The following is an 18707-nucleotide window of genomic DNA, read 5'->3' on the forward strand; positions in this document are numbered from 1 at the left end:
ACTCAAAGTATAATGTTTACTAACAAATTAGTTGATTGAATCTTTATTGACAAATCAATCTAACATCTTGTTTTTTATAAAAGTTCACTTCCCATTGTCACTGAAATGGTTGGTACATCAAAAGTGATACAGAGTGAACAAAATAATTATGCTTTTGTTTGTTTCTTATTCTTAAGGTTAACTGCTGTGCATGAAATATCTTTTTTATATGTTAAGAGCTACAATTTTAGAGAGAAATCTTTCATTAAATAAATAAGTAGTGGAGTAGAAGCTAATGATCATTGGCAGATACTTAAGGCAGACTGACACAACAAAGATCTTTTATTTAATAGTATTTCTAGGAGAAATTACCTGGAAATAGTATTTCTAAATTAGTCAGTTTAGAATGTGAAAGGAATAATCTATTTCCATAAACATTGATAAAGATTTTTATATAAATATTCCAAGCAATAATTATGATAAATTTTAAGAAACATTCCTTAAAACTGTATCTGTGTTTTGATCTTGTTCTTGGCCATCCTAATTAGCCAAGAATTTAAAATCCTTAATTTTAAAGAAATAAATTTTTTTGGTGATATTTGAAAAAGTTAAAAAACATCATATATTTTTGAATTTATTTATCCAAATTTATTAAGTAAAGGATCCATCCTAAGAAAGGAAATATCATTCTAAATGGTTTTCTTATGGCTCTGAGGAGTGAGTTATTATGACACCTTTTCCCTTTCTCTTTTTCCATACTATCATCCAATTTCCTGTTCTTTTTTTCCCCGAGAATGCTGAAAAGTAACTGATTTTACACTGTGACAGATGCCTGAATTGGTAGTATAAGTAATATTTTCCTTATACTGTCTCCTATATCTAGAAGATTTTTCCTTGCTTCTTTTTAACTACCAAGGACTCAACTCTTAACTCAAACTTAACTCCTCTATAAAGTTGCTCCAGACAATATTGGCTTGCACTGATTTCTCAAATCCTTTTACATGCATTATATGCATACACCTATCCTCCTTATGACCTATGTTTACCACTTAATTTTAGGAAAATATTATCTGGTAATTCTCTCATGAACATTTCTTCTTTATGTAGGTCTTACTGCAGGAAGGAGTCTTAGAAATACCATTTAATTAAACTTCCTCATTTTTCAGATTAAGAAACAAGACTTTCAGGTAGGATAGATGATTTGACCAAAGTCACACACAGATGTAAGGATTTTGTCAAGAGCCGATTCTGAATCTATATCATATCAAATATAACGCTCTTTCTGTCCTACCACAGTTCCTGATACATAAATTCTTTGTGGACAGACTTTGTATAATAATATTTCATTTGAATTCTAGTATTCTTCCTACTTTGGAGTTGTTCAATCCTGCCTTCTCAGGAAAAAAACAAAAACACATTTGCTAACTGGATTACACTTTAATAAATAATCCATCTGGAAAGTTCTCAGCACTCAAATGATTTATAGGCTTTATTTCCCACTTATTCTAACTCATATAATCCTTGTTCATGTCTTTCTGGTAAGTTCACCATAGTAGGTCCATCCAATTTGTTGAAGGCCTTCCTCAATTTTTCTAGACTTCATGATGATATTAGTGGATCACTTTGGCTGTTCAGCTATTATCCCTCACCCTCATCATATCATCAGTCTATCTCTTCTTCTTCCTGTCCCATTTCCCCAATTATATTTTCTATTACTGTTTATTACAGGAAAGTTCTCTGAATGGAAAATTGAGTTGAATATGGCAAAGAAAACCAGGCTACACACACACACACACACACACACACACACATGGAATCCACCCTAATTAATAATCTCCTAAAAAATGAGAATTATACTTGGATTAAATGATCATTCTTTTAGAATAAATTTTTTTTTAGACTATAGACACAGACAACCAATTTTAAGAAAGAACTGGTCAATTTCCTACAGATAGGAACCTTGTTAGATATATTTTGTAATATTGAAACCTACCAAACAGCTCTTTTTATTCTAAGTCATAGGATGACAGATGAAAAAAGAGAAGGGATCACAGAGGCCATTTAGTTTAGACCTCTCATTTTATAAAGAAGGAAACTGAGGTTCAGGAAGACTAAGTTCCTCAAAGTCACACAGGTAATGTCAGAGGTGGAACATAAACCTAAGGCATGTGGCTTCAAAGCCTGCCCTCTTTGTACTGCATCACTACTTGGTACACTTACCTGGACTAAACAGTAACACCATAAGACTAAAACTTAACTCATTGCACCTAATGAATGTTCAATGAATAGACTGAGTCAGTTATGTTTAGAAAGCAGATAACATTTGCAAGCAGGAAGTTGATGTTTCAACTTAAAGAACAAAATCAGGTTTCTGAACTGGAACATCTTACAAAATAAGGAAGCAAGTACCTTAAAACCCAAGAAACTTACCATACATCTTATTATTCAGAATTCATTAAATGGTAGTTTCTTGGAATAATGACTACTCTATACTAGAATACAAATGCAAACATCCTGATTTGGCATCACTATAACATGTTAGCTATATCAATTATGTAACATGTCTTGGTTCAACTAAGGTATATTACTGTTTGTGAATTTTTTGGTTATTACTTATTTGCTTCCATGTTGTTTTCTTATTATAGGCTGCTAACTGGCAATTACTGACTTTGTCTAAATTAATTTATACAATGCCTACCTCAAATATCATTTATCATATAGTAAAGAAAGATGTTAGGATTAATAGTCAATAACAACCAATTTGTAAAATCACTTTTATTGATAAAATTGAGTTATCAATACTGAAAAGTTTGGAAGGCGTATACTAAGATGATCTCTTGAAATACTATTCATTTACTGAATTTATACGTTTATAAGCAAAGTCCAAAATACTTTAATAATATGAAAAATATCAATAATGAATAACTTAAAGCTGATGAAATTTGACATACTCACATTTCATTCAAATACCACTTATTTAGCAAAAATTACAAAAATGGAATATGTAAAAATGCAAATCAAAAACATTTCCAAGAGGCTCCTGAATAAAGGATATAGACTCAATTTAAATATCTGACATGTATTTTGCAATTTCAACTCGAGTCAAAAGTTGTTTCTTTGTATCAAAAATACTATGTATATAAACTTAGAAATTCAAATTTATATAACAAGTCACTTGGAATAACTATTATACACGTTGGCCATGGTCATTACTTATATTGACTGTAGTTCTGTAATTCTGAGACAACTTTGAAAGAATTAATATTTTCCAAATTTATTTAGGGAACTTATGAGTAAGTAGTAATTTCTCTCTCTTCCTGTTTCTGTCTCTCTCTCCGTGTGTGTGTGTGTGTGTCTGTGTCTGCATGCTTTGGTGTGATATGAAACATAAATCTAAATGTTAAATAAACAAATCATGTGAATTATTTATGTTAGATATTTACAGATTTTTTTCAAATATCTTTCCATATCAAACACTAAACCTATATTTTATATAATTTCTTCATAAAATTCAAGATATGTTCCATGAAAACTATTATGAAATTTTCAATATGACTATTTCAGAATGTGAAACCTTGCTCCATTTGTTAATGTCTATATTTCTTTCACAAAATCAAAAAGAATAAGTCATAAAAATATAAATCAACATTCAATAACCTAAAATGTTATATTTTAGTTGGGTCTTTAATCCTCAGAACTACAACATGTGTGCTATGTTTAAAGAAACTATATGATCAAACATGCAAAATATGTTGCATAAGACTATTTTTAATACTGTTTTCTTTCATTACATCCGAGTTATTTTTTTTCTTTTCAAAGTATCCTCTTCTGAGTTGAGTCAAACTACCATGAAAATCAGTTTCTAACCAATGCTACAAAAAACAGCACTACCTTCAATTAAAATCAGGCCTCAACGATTAATCACCACTTAAGGCAGGAAAAATTTGAAAGTGATATTCGATATTCAAACTCAAAATTACTAGTTATTTTTAAAGGAAGAGGATAATAATTTTGATGGTATTAGCAGCCACAAATGAAAGAACATTTCATGTAACGGATGAGAATTAAAATTTTGTGATGGAATACCATAAGTTAATTTTAAAAAGAAACTAGCAAAAGTCAATGCCTTTAATTTCTTTTCCCTCCTGTATAATGGTTAAATAACCACACATAGTCAAAGGAATTAAGTTAGTCAAAAGGTTTTTATCCACTAAAGTTATCAGACGCTATTTATTTTGAATTTCTCTTATATGGTAGTTTCTTTTATTTCTTTTGTGGGCAGCTTCTATCTTGAAAAGCTAAATCAAGACTAATAAGATCATGATTTAGGAAAGACCCCATTCACAATGATATGTCATCAAAAATGGTTGGACTATAAATTCATGAGAGATAAGTATTCTGAAGTAACAGTAATATTGTTTGTCTGAGCTAGTGATATGTGGTAAATGTAATCTGTACTACTACTATAATACAGGTTTGATATATTGCAAGTCACTATTTATTTTAAGTAATATAAAAAGTATTTACAAAATTGCATAAAAAAGACTCCATAAATATATTGTGATTTTAACGATTATTCTGCACTACAATAGAAGTACATGCTCAAACAAGACACCTCAGCAGTATTTTAAAGCAGTAACCACCTAGCCAATTTCTGTACGTTCTGTAGTTTTTCTAATCCACTCTCCCTGTGGTTGAGCAAAATCGAATTGCCTCTCACATTTGCAGACAGCTCTGTGAAGGTGATAATAGAGCTGCTCCCTGCTGTCATGAGGCAGGAAATAGGAAAATGGCATATGGGGCTAGAAAGAAAGAAATAAAAAAAAAAAAAAAAAAAAAAAAACTAAACAAGAACAAAAGAGATTTCAACAAAGGACAACTATAACCCAATATGCTTTGCAAGTTAATCTCTTTTCAGAATCATTTAACATACTTAATCATTCATCTGTGTCCTCACTCAAAAATGTGAATGGTTGAGACCCAGTCTTTGGGGTAAGTTTGCATTGTCTAAAACATTTGGAACACACAACGCCAGAAAGTGTCGTGTGCAACATCTGCAAAACAAAGCCTTGTAACTAGCTGTTAAAGTCCTGTACTCAGCCCCACTTACTATTCATAAATGTAGTTTGTTTAAACCATTTGTCAAAATATTAATAAAACATTTTGAGTCTGGGGTTATCACTCCTAAATGATCTTTCAAACCTTTAAAGGGTTAAAAAACACAATTATTTAAATGGCAGTTGACTAAATTTGGAACAATCACAGAATTTAAAAATCAATAATGATATTCTTAATATACAGGGGAATATGTTTAGAGATTTTCATGCTTTGTTTATTAACTTCAATTGTGAACTTAATCTAATTATGGATAAAGAAACTTTAATTTGTAATGAAATAAATAAATGGGTCACTGAGATGTTATGCTAATAAAAAAGGACTTGGATACAGACCCATCAACATCTCACACCCCAAAAGAAAAACAAACTCTACCTTTCCTTTGACACTTTGAATGGGATCCACTACGACTGCTACGGCTCTTTCCGACAATGCTTCAAAGCTCTGCTGAGTATTGATATCCACACCAGAAAGCCAACAGCCAAAGCCAGGGTGACTGTGATACCAACCAACAACCATCTCAGGCCTGAAACAAAGAGGGCATTCAGGGACTCCTAAATGGAAGTAGTAAAACATTTATGATATGAACAGAAATACTATACTAACAGGATATAAATTAAGAAGAGATGAAAAAACACACAGGTGTGAAAAAGCACCATTAGAAACACTGAAATTTTTCACCATATTATCTTGAAAACATGGAAAGGAATCCGTATGACAAAAGAGCACTATCATTAAGATATACATTAGCAGTGGTGGGTGAGGCTTGCAGTTTTTCACCCTGTTGCCACACTTTCCTGGAGCCAGTTTTTTACCGTCAGCATTCAAGTAAACATCGACCCCTTAACTCTTTAACTCTGGGAGTTGCCTTCTCTAGGCATAAAGTCCATTGTGAACAACGGACACTGGGATCCACTGTCATAAAAGTATTAAATATCAATTAAACCAGCAGTAGAACTAGGAACTCAGTCAAAAAGCAATTTGCACTGTTCTGTTCAGCTGCTGAGCCTTTTGTTAACATGAATTTTGAAGTTTTTTCCACAGTAAAAGAATCTGAGCAAAAAAAAAAAAAAAAGACAACTGTTGAGAGGTTTCACTTGAAATCACCAAAATTGATAGACTACTAAGAGTATGTTTTACTACTTCTCCTTTCTTTACACGTAAATGGTAATTCACATGTCTATAGATTTAAATATTCAAAATACGAATATACTTGTAACTATCAAGACAAGTGGAAAACACAAGCCTTTTCATTTTTAAGTGATTACATATTAAGTCCATATGCTGAAGAGAGGGGAGCTACAGCCCAGGCTGTATTTTTACAAGAGAGAGGCAAGAATTTTAATGTGAGGCAATTTGCTGGTTGGCAAGTTTCTATGATTTTTGTAAATCAGGGAGGGAAAAGATAACTAGGTAGGTGACGCACCACAGTCATATTGATAATACTTTTATGTCAAATGATTTTTTTCCAGTGATAATATCCACAAATATACTTATCTGTGAGGTGTGTATTTGAAAAATCAAAAGTTTATATAGCATATGAAATGTTTTCAACTACTTATTTATGTGTTGATTTGAAACCCTTACCTTCCTGTCTGCTTCAGCATATCCAACATTTTGGCTTGGAATACTGGATCAACTGCCTCTACACTGACACCCTGGTTTAGAAAGATGATTAGCTTTAGCACATAAGGAACTTTTGGAGGAAAATACAAACAAACAAAAACCCTCACAATGCAAGGTGAATTGACAACTTCCACAGAAATACCAATGGAATCTCTAAGTTTAATCTTCTTGAAAATCCAGTTATTTAAACAATTCTTTGAGGTGGTGATACTTAAAAATCAGATCATCTGATCCTGATATACTAACTTCAGTCAATTACATTTCAAATGTTTCCCAAACTCTTCATTGTTAATAATTTAGAAAGATTTAATCCACTTTTTATGCTTTATAATCAGATAACGATGAAATTATTCTAGTTTCTGGTTGGATCATTAGGTTTATCCTGTGTCAATTCTATTTCCACCAGTCAAAAATTATGCATTTATTAACTCCTTATTACTCAATGAAGAAGGTCTTAGACGACCTCTTAAGTTCTCCTTCCAGCTTTGTCTAGGATCTATAATTTCAAGATTAGTTTGACCAAACTTCATTCTCAATAGGCAAATAAATATTCTGCATTTATTCTGTTAGCATAAAAATATCCTAAATATTTTCCTCATATATTTTGCCTAGAGAAATACACAACTTGTCTACTGGCTTAATTTCAATGTCTTTTGACAACAATAATTTCCTCAAACATGAACTATATTCCAGGAAAGCTAGAGCAGATCAATCACCATGCCTTTAAAATTAACATTTTTTTAAACAATGTATCCAAAATGGGATTTTTAGAAGAAAGATCCCATAGAGTCATATTACTTAACTGACAACAGCTTTCCAACTCATCATTTCTTTTATAAGACCATACATTATAAATGGATAACATTGGAATGTTACATTGTTAACTCCAGTTATTTTATAAATTCAGGATTTAACATAAACATTTCCTCAAAAAATATCCTTAATATTTTGGACTCAAAATTAAAAGAAACCTTTTCAGAGAGAAAACTTTCTACTCTAATTTATGCACAGTGATTTTGGTAATCAAAGTTACTTATCACATATTATTGTTGTAAACAAGCAATTATAGAGAAATTATAAAATTTTCCTTTGAAAATGCTTGCCTCAGAGGGACTGGTTGCCGATACAAAACAGTTAAGGAAGAAATTTGTTGATCTCTTGTTAACTTATAATTAAAATCAAAGTTTCATGATTTTCTTCTTCAAACTCTGGCACTGTGCATTTAATGTAACAAGGGTCAACACATTGTCAATGCTTTTATAAATCCAAATACGGATATAATTCTTTCTTTAACCATGTGAAAATATGAAAAAAAAAAAAAAACATAAAAAAGAAAAAAATGAATTCTAAAATGGAATGAATTCAATATAGTTAAATTAAGAGTAATTTAGACATCTGTCCTGTTGTATTATATACTGCTTTTATTCCCACAGAACTATAATAATGGCTTATCTGATATGTTGTTAGTAAAATGATTAACATCTTTAAAAACTTATGAGAAAATGACAAAAATGCACCTATCTATATGAGTCAAATATATTCCTTCCAAAACCAAAAAGCATTAAGGGAGACAATGGAATTCTTGCAAACCAACAAACACACTGTATACTTTTGTAAATAATCTACCTCATATGGGGAAAAGAAAACATTTTCTGTGATTTCTATACAGCCTTATAAGTCACATATTTTAAAGTATTAAAAGGGACATATTTTTCAAATTTACTGGAAACAAAACCCAAAACTATTTATTAAATGCAAGCCTTAAAGTAATTTTCAAATACAGTACTAATATCCTTTCCTTCATATATCCTATTTAAGTTTAATATGCTATTTTATTTCAAAGCCTAAAAGTACTGATGAGGAGAGCTAGATTTAGGACGTGTTCTAGAAATTTCTATCATTAATATTGTGATTTTTTTTCCCCCTCTGTTGGGAAAAACCAAAATGGAACATGATGAAAAGTTATTTAGCATAGAAAAAGAAAAAAAAAAAACACTTTTACTTGCAAGAGGAAACTGTAAAAGTACTCACTGTTCCTGACTGTGGCATAGCAAACACATCAATCACTCTGACGGTATAATCATCAACAAATTCTCCAAGCATCAAACCCATAACTTCCATTGGAACTCCAGCACGACCATGTTTCAACATCTGTAAAGAAGAATGAATTGGATTCAAGGCTTACTTGACTAAGAAATCTATTTGCCCTATCAGACTTTCCCCATCCCCCCAACTAATTTTTCTTCAGAGTAGGAAAATTGTTCATTTTACATGATTAAAACAAGTTACCTATGAAAGTGTGGTAAAATATATTCCAAATCAAAATAGTCAATAATCTAATAAAACTGCAACAAGGACAGAAGGACACACTAAAGTGGCTCTACTTACTTTCAATAGTGCCAAAGAAGAGATATAAACTTGTTCTGCTGTATCTACTGCTGGAGCATCTGTAGGTGGCCCCTAAAAAAACAAGATAATCAATAAGTACTATCAAATACTTGCCTAACTATCCAAAGTTAATTAAAATTCACCCCTGCTTCAGCTAACTTGTAGAATTAAGGCTATGATAGTTCTCTGCAGATATACAAGTACAATGGGGGGTAAAAATGAACCTTCAGTCCCTAGGTATAAAAGCTGTGTGCAAAATACTCTGCCCCTCCCTTTATGAATATTTTTTTTTCCAAAATTAACACTGTTGCCTAAGGTGTGAACAACTAGTTGAGGGAGCTATGGCACAACACTGAAATGTTTCAGAAAACTCAACCAGAACCAGACAGTGCTATTAATCATGGTGTGTCCTCTAATGAGTAAAAAGGACAAATTAATGAAATCATCATCAAAAGGTTCTAAATCTATTTTGAAACTAAATCAATACCATACAAAATTGTGTGTGTGTATGTGGTTGTTATCAACTAGAAGTTTAAAATCTTAGAAATATGACTTCAATAAGAACACACATGATCAATCATGCTTTAAAAAATTCTAGATACCAAATGATTCTAGAAATCAATGTAATTACTTTTGCAATTATATATTCTCAGAATCTCATATTACTTTCCCTACTAGAAAATATATTTTCAGATTATAGATCAAAAAAGCCAACAATTCAAATTATAAATTAATAATCCCTACAAATTCATGTCACACTTTTAAATCCATGTGTATTATATCTATACACACATAGTTACATCATACATTAGACGCATTTACTAAATGTCTAATTCTATTCTATGGAGTCGTATGTAAGTGTGTGTTTTATTAAAGAATTCAACAAGTCTTAAAGAAGGGACTGGAAGAATACTTCTTAAGGATGTTACAGAGATTACAGACCTTCCATTTATACAATTCTGTGATAAAACTAACACTTTTAAAAATACAATATCTACACCATGTGTAGAAATGACAAGAGATATATATAGTTGAGAAAAGACCAGGTAAGATGAGAACACATGAGAACTAATGACTACTTTAAAGTGACCTGAAATACAGTATAGTAGGGAAAATATGGGTTTTAATGACAAATAGGCATCTGGATCACGGCATGTACTCATTTTGGCTTGTTTCCTTACTTGTAAGATACAATGAACCCACTTGTTCCCTTTTCTATTAATTTTCTTATAATTTTTATTAAAATCATTGAATTTGCTTTATATGTTAAATGATTAACATTGTCATTAGCCATTATCCAAGGTATTGCTTCATTATTCCCCTTATATAGAGGCATACTTGAAATATGATAAATTATGTAATACCCATTAAAATGACTTTCTTTTTTGGGAAAGGAACTAGAGTCAAGGAGCTAACCTTTTTTTCCCTACAGGCCAGTACTGAAACCAAGATGGTATAGCAGAAAAAGCACTGGCTTTGGAGTTAGAGGACCCTGGTTCAAATCCTGGCTCTCTTGCCACTTAACCTCTCTGGGCTTCAGTTTCCTCATCTGAAAAAAAAGAAATGAGGGAATAGTACTGGATGACCTGCAAGGTTCTTTTGGATGCAGCAAAAGGCAAAAGAAAGTCAAATGGGCAATTACCCCAAATTGATAGCCTAATCTAAACACAGATACAAGTATATGCAAATAAATGCACTATATAGGTACTTGTAAGTGTAGTAAGGTTTAGGCTATCAGTAAAATGAACTTTCAAGGTAACTGCCAAGTTGCCAGACATAACTGAATATTCTCTACTAAAGATCTACTTTGACACCACATGAGAACAAGGTGAGATGATTCTACATTTTCTAAAGCTGAAAGAGCATTAAATATGAACCCAAATAATTAAACATGAGTTCACTATTTGAAAACCAGATGAGCTGAATTTGGCAAATCTTCCTATTAAGTTGACTCTAAGTTGATTTTTTTTTTTTCCTCCTCTGGCTATAATAACTTTCCAAAACCATCTATTAAGTTTCATTGTCATCTATGTTGGTGAGGAGAAGTTACAATAAAAACATTATACTTTTAAATATGGAAGTATTCAGATAAACATATGTCCATCACATTGCTCTTATTAATAACAGCCATTATACAAAAACTATTTGATAAATCTGTACTTTAAAAAATGTCCAGTATCTCCAACACTACATTTCCAAGTCTTTTTGGAAGTTTAAAAGCAATTTTTAAAATCCTCATGCAATCAGAGTAGATCAAATAGAACTCATAACATTTCAGAAGAACCTACTATATCACAGATTGCTAAATCTAGAACACAATTTTTCTATTGAGGCCCAAAACAATTCAATGACTTGGTCAAGGTCACAATGTTACTTAGTGTCAGAGGAAGAGACTAGATTCTAGTAATCCTAATTTCTAGTGTAAAAATCTAATATATGTCACTACTATCTTTTAGTTACAAATGAAATGTCTTTATCATGAGCCTATTTAAAGTTGCTTTAATAATTTATAAATTAATTAAAAAATTAAAGCTAGAACCAAAGAAGCAATCATAACTAAACATTTTTCTCAAGGCATCATAATGTGGGGTAAGGGAATCATAATTACATAATTAAACTCTTTGTACACATCATTCTCCCCAAGGTCCTCGAGGGTTCAATCATACTTGTTTACTAGCTGTCTCACACACACACACACACACACACACACACACACACAGCCCCATCTCATCACTGTCTATATATAACTGGAATGTTCTCCTTCCTAACCTCAGAATCTCTGGTTTCTTTGAGATTCAGCTCATTTACCACCTTTCTCAATTACCTCAGCAAGTCAGAACCTTCTTTCTAAGACTATCTTCTATTTTATAATTAGTTTTCATACATCTATAGTATAGAAGTTCCTTTAGACCAGGCTCTCCTTTCACTTTTTCTTGCAAAGGGCTTGGCACATAGTAAGTTGTTTCTCTCTCACTCATTTCTCTCTCTCTGTCTGTCTCTCTCTCTCTCTTTTAACACACACACACACACACACACACACACACACGTATGAAAACAAATTTTTAACTTTTTTTTTTAAAGTTGAGTTTTAAATTCTAATCCTCCCTTCTCTAACCTATAGACTCTAAATAATCTGATATAGACTATATATGTGTATTAAAACATTTCCATCTTGGTTGCTCTGTATATGAAAACTCCAATGGGGAGTTAGTTAGTATAGCAGATAGAGCACCAGTCCCGAAGTCAGGAGGACCGGAATTCAAATCCAGCCTCAAACAGTTAATACTTCCTGGCTGTGTGACCCTGAGCAAGTAACTAAACCTCAATTGCCTCAGATAACAAACAAACAAACAAACCTTCAACAACAACAACAAAAAAAGTCCAACAACAACAACAAAAAAAGAAAGTGAAAAATAGTATGCTTTGTATTCAGACAATATTGATTCTTTTTTTTTCTGAAGATAGTATTTTTCATGATGAATCCTTTGGGATTATCTTGGATCTTGTATTGTTGAGAGTAGCTACATCATTCGCAATTTTGTTGTTACTGGGTCCAATACTCTTCTGGTTCGGCTCAATTTATTTTGCTTAAGTTCATATAACATGTCTTTCCATCTTTTTTTCTGAAATTATCCTTCTTGCCATTTCTTGTAGCACAGAATTCAATACATTCAGTTTGACTTCTCAAGCCCAAACCTAAAGACAAGCTAAGTGTAGTGAAATGCTTAATGAACTATTCTATTAGAGACTTATGTGAGATAGGATCACTTAAAAGATCTGCTTTTAAACATCTACATTTGAAAGTTCTTTCTTGCCCACAGTTACACTCATTATCTCTATCTGGCTGATTCTAAAAGGCATCTAAATCAGAGCTTAAACTTTTTCTACTTACAACAACCCCTTTTCACCCTAGAAATTTTTATGTGACCCTGGGTATATAGGTATATAAAACAGGTATACAAATCAAACATTTTATTGATAATAAATCATAGTTTTGCAACCCTCATATTGTCACGAGACTATATAGGATTGTGATCCTCAGTTTAAGAAGCTGCAATCTACATAACCAGTCTGCCCTTACCTACAAGCACTCATAGGAATCTCATTCAGATATAAGACCAACACCAAAAAATGAATATTAAGGATAATACTATAATAAGCAACATAACAAAAAGGACAGATAAGGATGTAAAATTTCCAGAAAATTTACATCTGTAGGAAAGATATAACCTAGTCCCTAACCATTTTTGTGCAGAATGAAATTAATGCACTATTTCCCTTTCCCCCCAACATGCTTTACAGATCTAAAAATCATTGTTGATTTAATGAATGAGAGAAAAGGCATTTATCAAGTATTTGCAATAAGTTAAGAACTGTACAGCATGCACAGGAAATAACAAATAGTGAGACAATCTTTGCTTCCAAGGAACTAATATTCTAATTGGGAGGAGACAACACATAAAAGAAAGTTAAGTTGCAAGGCAGATGAAAAAGTCCAGAAGTTCCAAGAGTGCAGGGTCCAAGTTCCTTAGATTTTGCCAGGAAGTTTAATGACAAAGACAAAGCATTGAAGGGCACAGATGAAGGGCATATGAGAAGTGCTGGATGGAGCACCATGGATGGGAATGATAAGGAAAGTAGTTCTCAAATTCTTTAGACAATAGAAGGCCACTGACTTTCACTTCATCTAAGACCTGTGAGAAATGAAGGAGCTCAGGGAAGAGTAACACACAGGGTGGCAGGTTTTCCCATTGTTTGGGGATCCCAAAGGGAAAGGTGGAAAGCAGGAAGGGAGTGGGGGAGAGAATAAAGATCCCAATTCATTGGTGACATTTTCCCACCACTAGCAGTGTTGATGGGAATATTTTTTTAACTGCATTTTATATAATAGGATATATAATGAAAAGTATATTTGATGTATATACATTAACATAATTTATTCAAGTAATTACACCCATAGGTTAATATAATAGAATTTACTAAAAGGTTTCTTTTAATAAACAAATGAAACCACTAACTTTCTAAGGAATTTCATATGCTTGCTTTTTTTTTTTTTTTTTTTTTTTTTGCAATTTTATGCAGAGATTCTCAAACAGATCTATGATCTCAATTCAGAAAGTCCTTCTAATGACGATGACAATCCCTCTATGCCTGCCTATCTTCTATAACACTACCCCTTTTCTCCCATAAATTCCCCATAGGGAATTACAATGTGCTGGAAGCCTTCTGTGCTTTCAGCTAACCCTGAGGGATTTATCAATGGAACACACTGGCTGTCAACCTGGTATTCCTTGTTTGTCACAAGATGATCATATCTTATTGTCCTATCATATAATTACTTGGTAAGATTCTTCCCTTCTGTTCTTTGGAGTTCCTAACTGGTTCTATGCTTTAGCTCACAACCATAATACATCACTCCATTGCTCTTTGTGTGATTTATTTTAATTTCTTTAAAAACAGTTGTATTCTATATCCTGCTGCCTTACAGCAACATCAGTAGAAAATGTTAAAAATATTGTGCCTTTGCTTTCAAGGAGAGAGAAAGAGAGAGAGAGAGAGAATGTTAACTCCTCACTTTATATACTTTTATAACATCTCCTGCCTCTCTGGTCTCTCTCTCTTTACTCACATAGCTACCACCTTAATACCAGGTCCTTATCAATTTTTGTCTAGATTATTGCAATATATATAGGCTCCCAAATGGACTCCCTCACCATTCCAGTCATCACCATCCTTATAGATCTAACCATGTGACTAACCTATTCAACTAAACCCAGGAGTTTCACATCTAGAATGAAATATAAATTACTCTGTTTAACTTTTAAAGTCCTATATAATCTAGCCCCAACCTATCTTTCCTGGTTCATTTGACATTATTTCCCTCTGTATCTGATGATCCAGACAAAGTGATTTTCTATTTTTTCAAAAATGACACTTCTCAGGACCTCTTTGTAGGCTTTTCCACATACCTGGGTTTTTTTTTTTTTCTTCACCTCACCTCATATAAGAGTTTTACTCTTCCTTTTAGATGAGGCTCAAGCATCATCTTCTACATGAATCCTTTCTTAATTTCCTTTCCCAACTGTTAGTGCTCTCCTTTTCAAATGACCTTGTACATACTTGTATTTAAGTCACTTTACATTTATACTGTATGTTATTTCAAATGTAGTTGATGCCTCTTCAATTATAATGTAATTGCACTGCAAGTAATAATTACTTCCTTTTATCTTTACTGCCTAGAACATAATAGTAGCTTAATAAATATCTGTTGATTGATTGGCCTTATGCCTTTCCTGGTATTTTTTTTTAATCAGAAGATCACTAAACAGAGCTCTTTCTATAATAAATTTTTTTTGATATAATCTTGAATGATTGTAACACCTTGTTGTCAAGGTGCCTGTAAAAGTGATGCTCTGTTCTACCAAATTACATGCTTTTAAATAACAAAATACTTGTACTTGTACTTGTATTTTGTTATTTAAAATCTCCTATATATTTCCTAAAATCTCCTAAAAATCTCCATATATTTCTATTAATTATAAAATGGTAAGAGATACTAGTCCATTATTGAATATCACAAAAGCCTTCTTATTGCTTAATACTTTTATCAATAACACTTTTGACTTATGAACAGATGATTCTTACATAGTAGACAGTAATCATTTAGGTTATATATCTTTACTGGCATTCTTATCTTAGTATTAATAAGGTCTAAGAGTCTTTCTATGCCTTTAGTATCTTTGCCTCTTTCAAATATCTTGTATATTGGTCCTCAGTTCTATAATAATTGTTATCACTTCCAGCACAGAACTTCTCTATATACACTTGTTTTAATCTGGTTATTTTCCCTATCTTTCTTTTCCTTAGAATGTCCTTTAAACACATCTGAGACTGTGATGTTAATCCAAATACATTTGTCTCTGACAGAGAATTTTTACAAATCATTTCCACGTTAATTTTTTCAGTAATTGTCATTCCATTTTAACCCCCTGAATGTCCTTGGGATGTCTGTATCTTATTGTAACATTGATAATCTTTCTTAAAATTGTTTTTTGTCTTTTACTGTCCTTGCTTTATGAAATGATAGTGCTTCTAGATTCTGTTTTTTTTTTTTTTTTTAATGAGATTTTACAAACCAGTTTACATTCTAACTTAATGTTGTTGGCAGCCATTTCTCTCCGTCTGGCAAACAAGTCAGATGTCTGCTGATTAACACAGTTTCTAAAGCTCTTATGAGCTCTTATGATCTTCTTGGTATGGTAGTAAATTTTTATTGGTTAAACTTCTGGATCAAATTATTATGGTTAATGTCATTTCTATGTCTGAAACAAGCAAAAGTAAAATAGAAAATATTGATATTATAGTAAAACAAAGAAAAATATTCTTGTTTTCTGAACTTATTCTACTTAGTATGAAACAGTTGTAGAAAAATATAATTTCAGAAAAAGGACTCAAGGGCAACAAATGTCAGGTTAGATTTTTCCGCTACCGTTGAAACTGTTTTTCACCTTTAAAGATTTCTTATAGGCATCATAAGCTTTTTCTCCCTCCTCCCCCAACCTTAATGCAAATAAAGGAGTTGGGGTAGGTGGAAACACAATGGACATGTCTCCCACATCTCTCCACTACCTGGAAGCCACAAGTTTGACCTGGCTCTTATTACTCAGAACTACCACTATCACTACAGCAATCAACTAAGGACACACCATTGGTCAAGGTAGTCTTGAACCATCATTTTAATTAAAACCTTGAGAGTAATTGGATTTAATAAGTTTTTATGAATTTTGTGCTCCTATGTCCTATGACTGGAAAATTTCTTTTTCTTGCTCCTTTTTAATCTCTGATTCTAAACTGCTATATGTCTAAATGAAAAACTATTTCTCTTGTTACATCTTTTGCATTTTCATTCTTGACCAAGTTTAACCTATGGTCCCCCCATCTACCTTTACTTAATCTCTTTCACGATGTCTACCTATGGATAATACACTATGGACATTAAAATCTAGGTTTCTCCTAAATATGCTACATACATCACTTATATTTCCTCCAATGCAAATACTTCTTTCATGAAGTATTTCCAAATTTACAGGGCCAGACATATGAGTTTGCAGTTATTTTTTATATATTTCAGCTCCTTTAATAGTCACACCATCATCTATCAGGCATCCTCAAACTTTTTAAATAGGGGGTCAGTTCATTGTCCCTCAGACTGTTGGAGGGCTGGACTATAGTAAAAACAAAAACTTTGTTTTGTGGGCCTTTAAATAAAGAAACTTCATAGCCCTGGGTGAGGGGGATAATCGTCCTCAGCTGCAGCATCTGGCCTGTGGGCCATAGTTTGAGGACCCCTGATCTATACAAACCTGTCCAAATTTTCAATATTATCACCTATAAAGTTCCAGATTATTCTTTATCCTTTCTAATGAGTTTAGTTTGGGTTCCATAGTTTTCCCTTCCTCTTTAGCTCTTATACTTATCCTGCATGGCTTCAGTCTTAATACTGATGAACCTTGGCTCCCCAGTTCATTAGTATTTTAATACTTCTAACTCTATTCCAAATTAGCTCTACTCATGGGAGAGAGAGGTAGAGCTCACCTTGACCCCAAAACATTCCATTTTTGTCCAAGATCTTGAATAAATTGTCCTCTACCACCACAATACTCTGTACTTCTACTTCTATTATTGCCTTACTAAATGTAATAAATGATATTTAGGATTCTCCTGATCCTCAAGGCAACCTTCAATACACTCCTCCTAGGCTATCTACTTTGTTCTAACATCAAATTTCTCCTTTCTTTCACTCTAGAATCCTTGCCCTCTTTTGCCCTGCTCTTAAATCCTGAATGAATAGTAATTCTTATCCCTGGGTCACTCCTGATAAATATTACAGGAGGGATTTGGTCCCATAATTAGGCATAAAGGAAAAACATAAGATTTAGAGCCATGTGACATGGGGCATCTGACTCTGACACTTAGAACTTCACTAGCTTTATGGTTTTCTTATAAAGAAAAGGGATTAGACTGACTAGCCCTTACTACTACTTATTTACTCACTTCTAATATATTCCTTATCACACACTCCTCCCCCATTAATGATAACCACCTTATTTCCCAACAGACTGCTTCAATTTCTTTTTTCACTGACGAAAGACAGGCCATCTATTATTGGGAGGCTGCTTCATCTATTCTCTTCACTTCAAAACCCTTCATACCTTCATCATTCCTAAGTTTTACAATAAATAGAATGCTAGACTTGTAGTGAGGAAGACCTGGATTCAAATTTCGTTTCAAGACACTAGTTATCTGATCCTAGGCAAGCAACTAACTCCTCTCAGCCTCAGTTTCTCCAGCAGTAAAATGGGGACAATGACAGCACTTACATCACACAAGGTCACTGTGAGGATCAAGTAAGAATGTTATTCCTTTTTTCCCCCAGTCTTAGAGAATGAGAAAGCAATTGCCAATGCTAATCTTTCCATTTTTGCCCACAATCCAATGGCTCCTCTATTTCCTTCACAATCACTTGGTCTGGATGAAAAATAATTCAGGCCCTGAAAGAAGTGAAAAGTATGACTGCTGAGCTACTAATAGTGATATCT

The 18707-nt window shown here is 32.6% G+C and overlaps 1 protein-coding gene across 2 annotated transcripts in view; it reads right to left on the reverse strand.

Annotated features, from left to right (window-relative positions):
• The window catches only part of PSMD14 (proteasome 26S subunit, non-ATPase 14), a 105942-nt gene that overhangs the window by 33798 nt on the left and 53437 nt on the right, over positions 1–18707 (reverse strand). For both annotated transcript variants that reach the window (XM_012544751.3, XM_012544749.1), the window contains 4 exons: positions 9109–9180; positions 8752–8871; positions 6682–6752; positions 5470–5620 (listed from right to left, as the gene is read on the reverse strand). In XM_012544751.3, the coding sequence (XP_012400205.2) occupies positions 5470–5620; positions 6682–6752; positions 8752–8871; positions 9109–9180 (414 nt within the window). The remainder of the gene's footprint in view (positions 1–5469; positions 5621–6681; positions 6753–8751; positions 8872–9108; positions 9181–18707) is intronic.

This window comes from Sarcophilus harrisii, chromosome 3 (assembly GCF_902635505.1).
Source record: "Sarcophilus harrisii chromosome 3, mSarHar1.11, whole genome shotgun sequence".
NCBI classification, from domain to species: domain Eukaryota; kingdom Metazoa; phylum Chordata; class Mammalia; order Dasyuromorphia; family Dasyuridae; genus Sarcophilus; species Sarcophilus harrisii.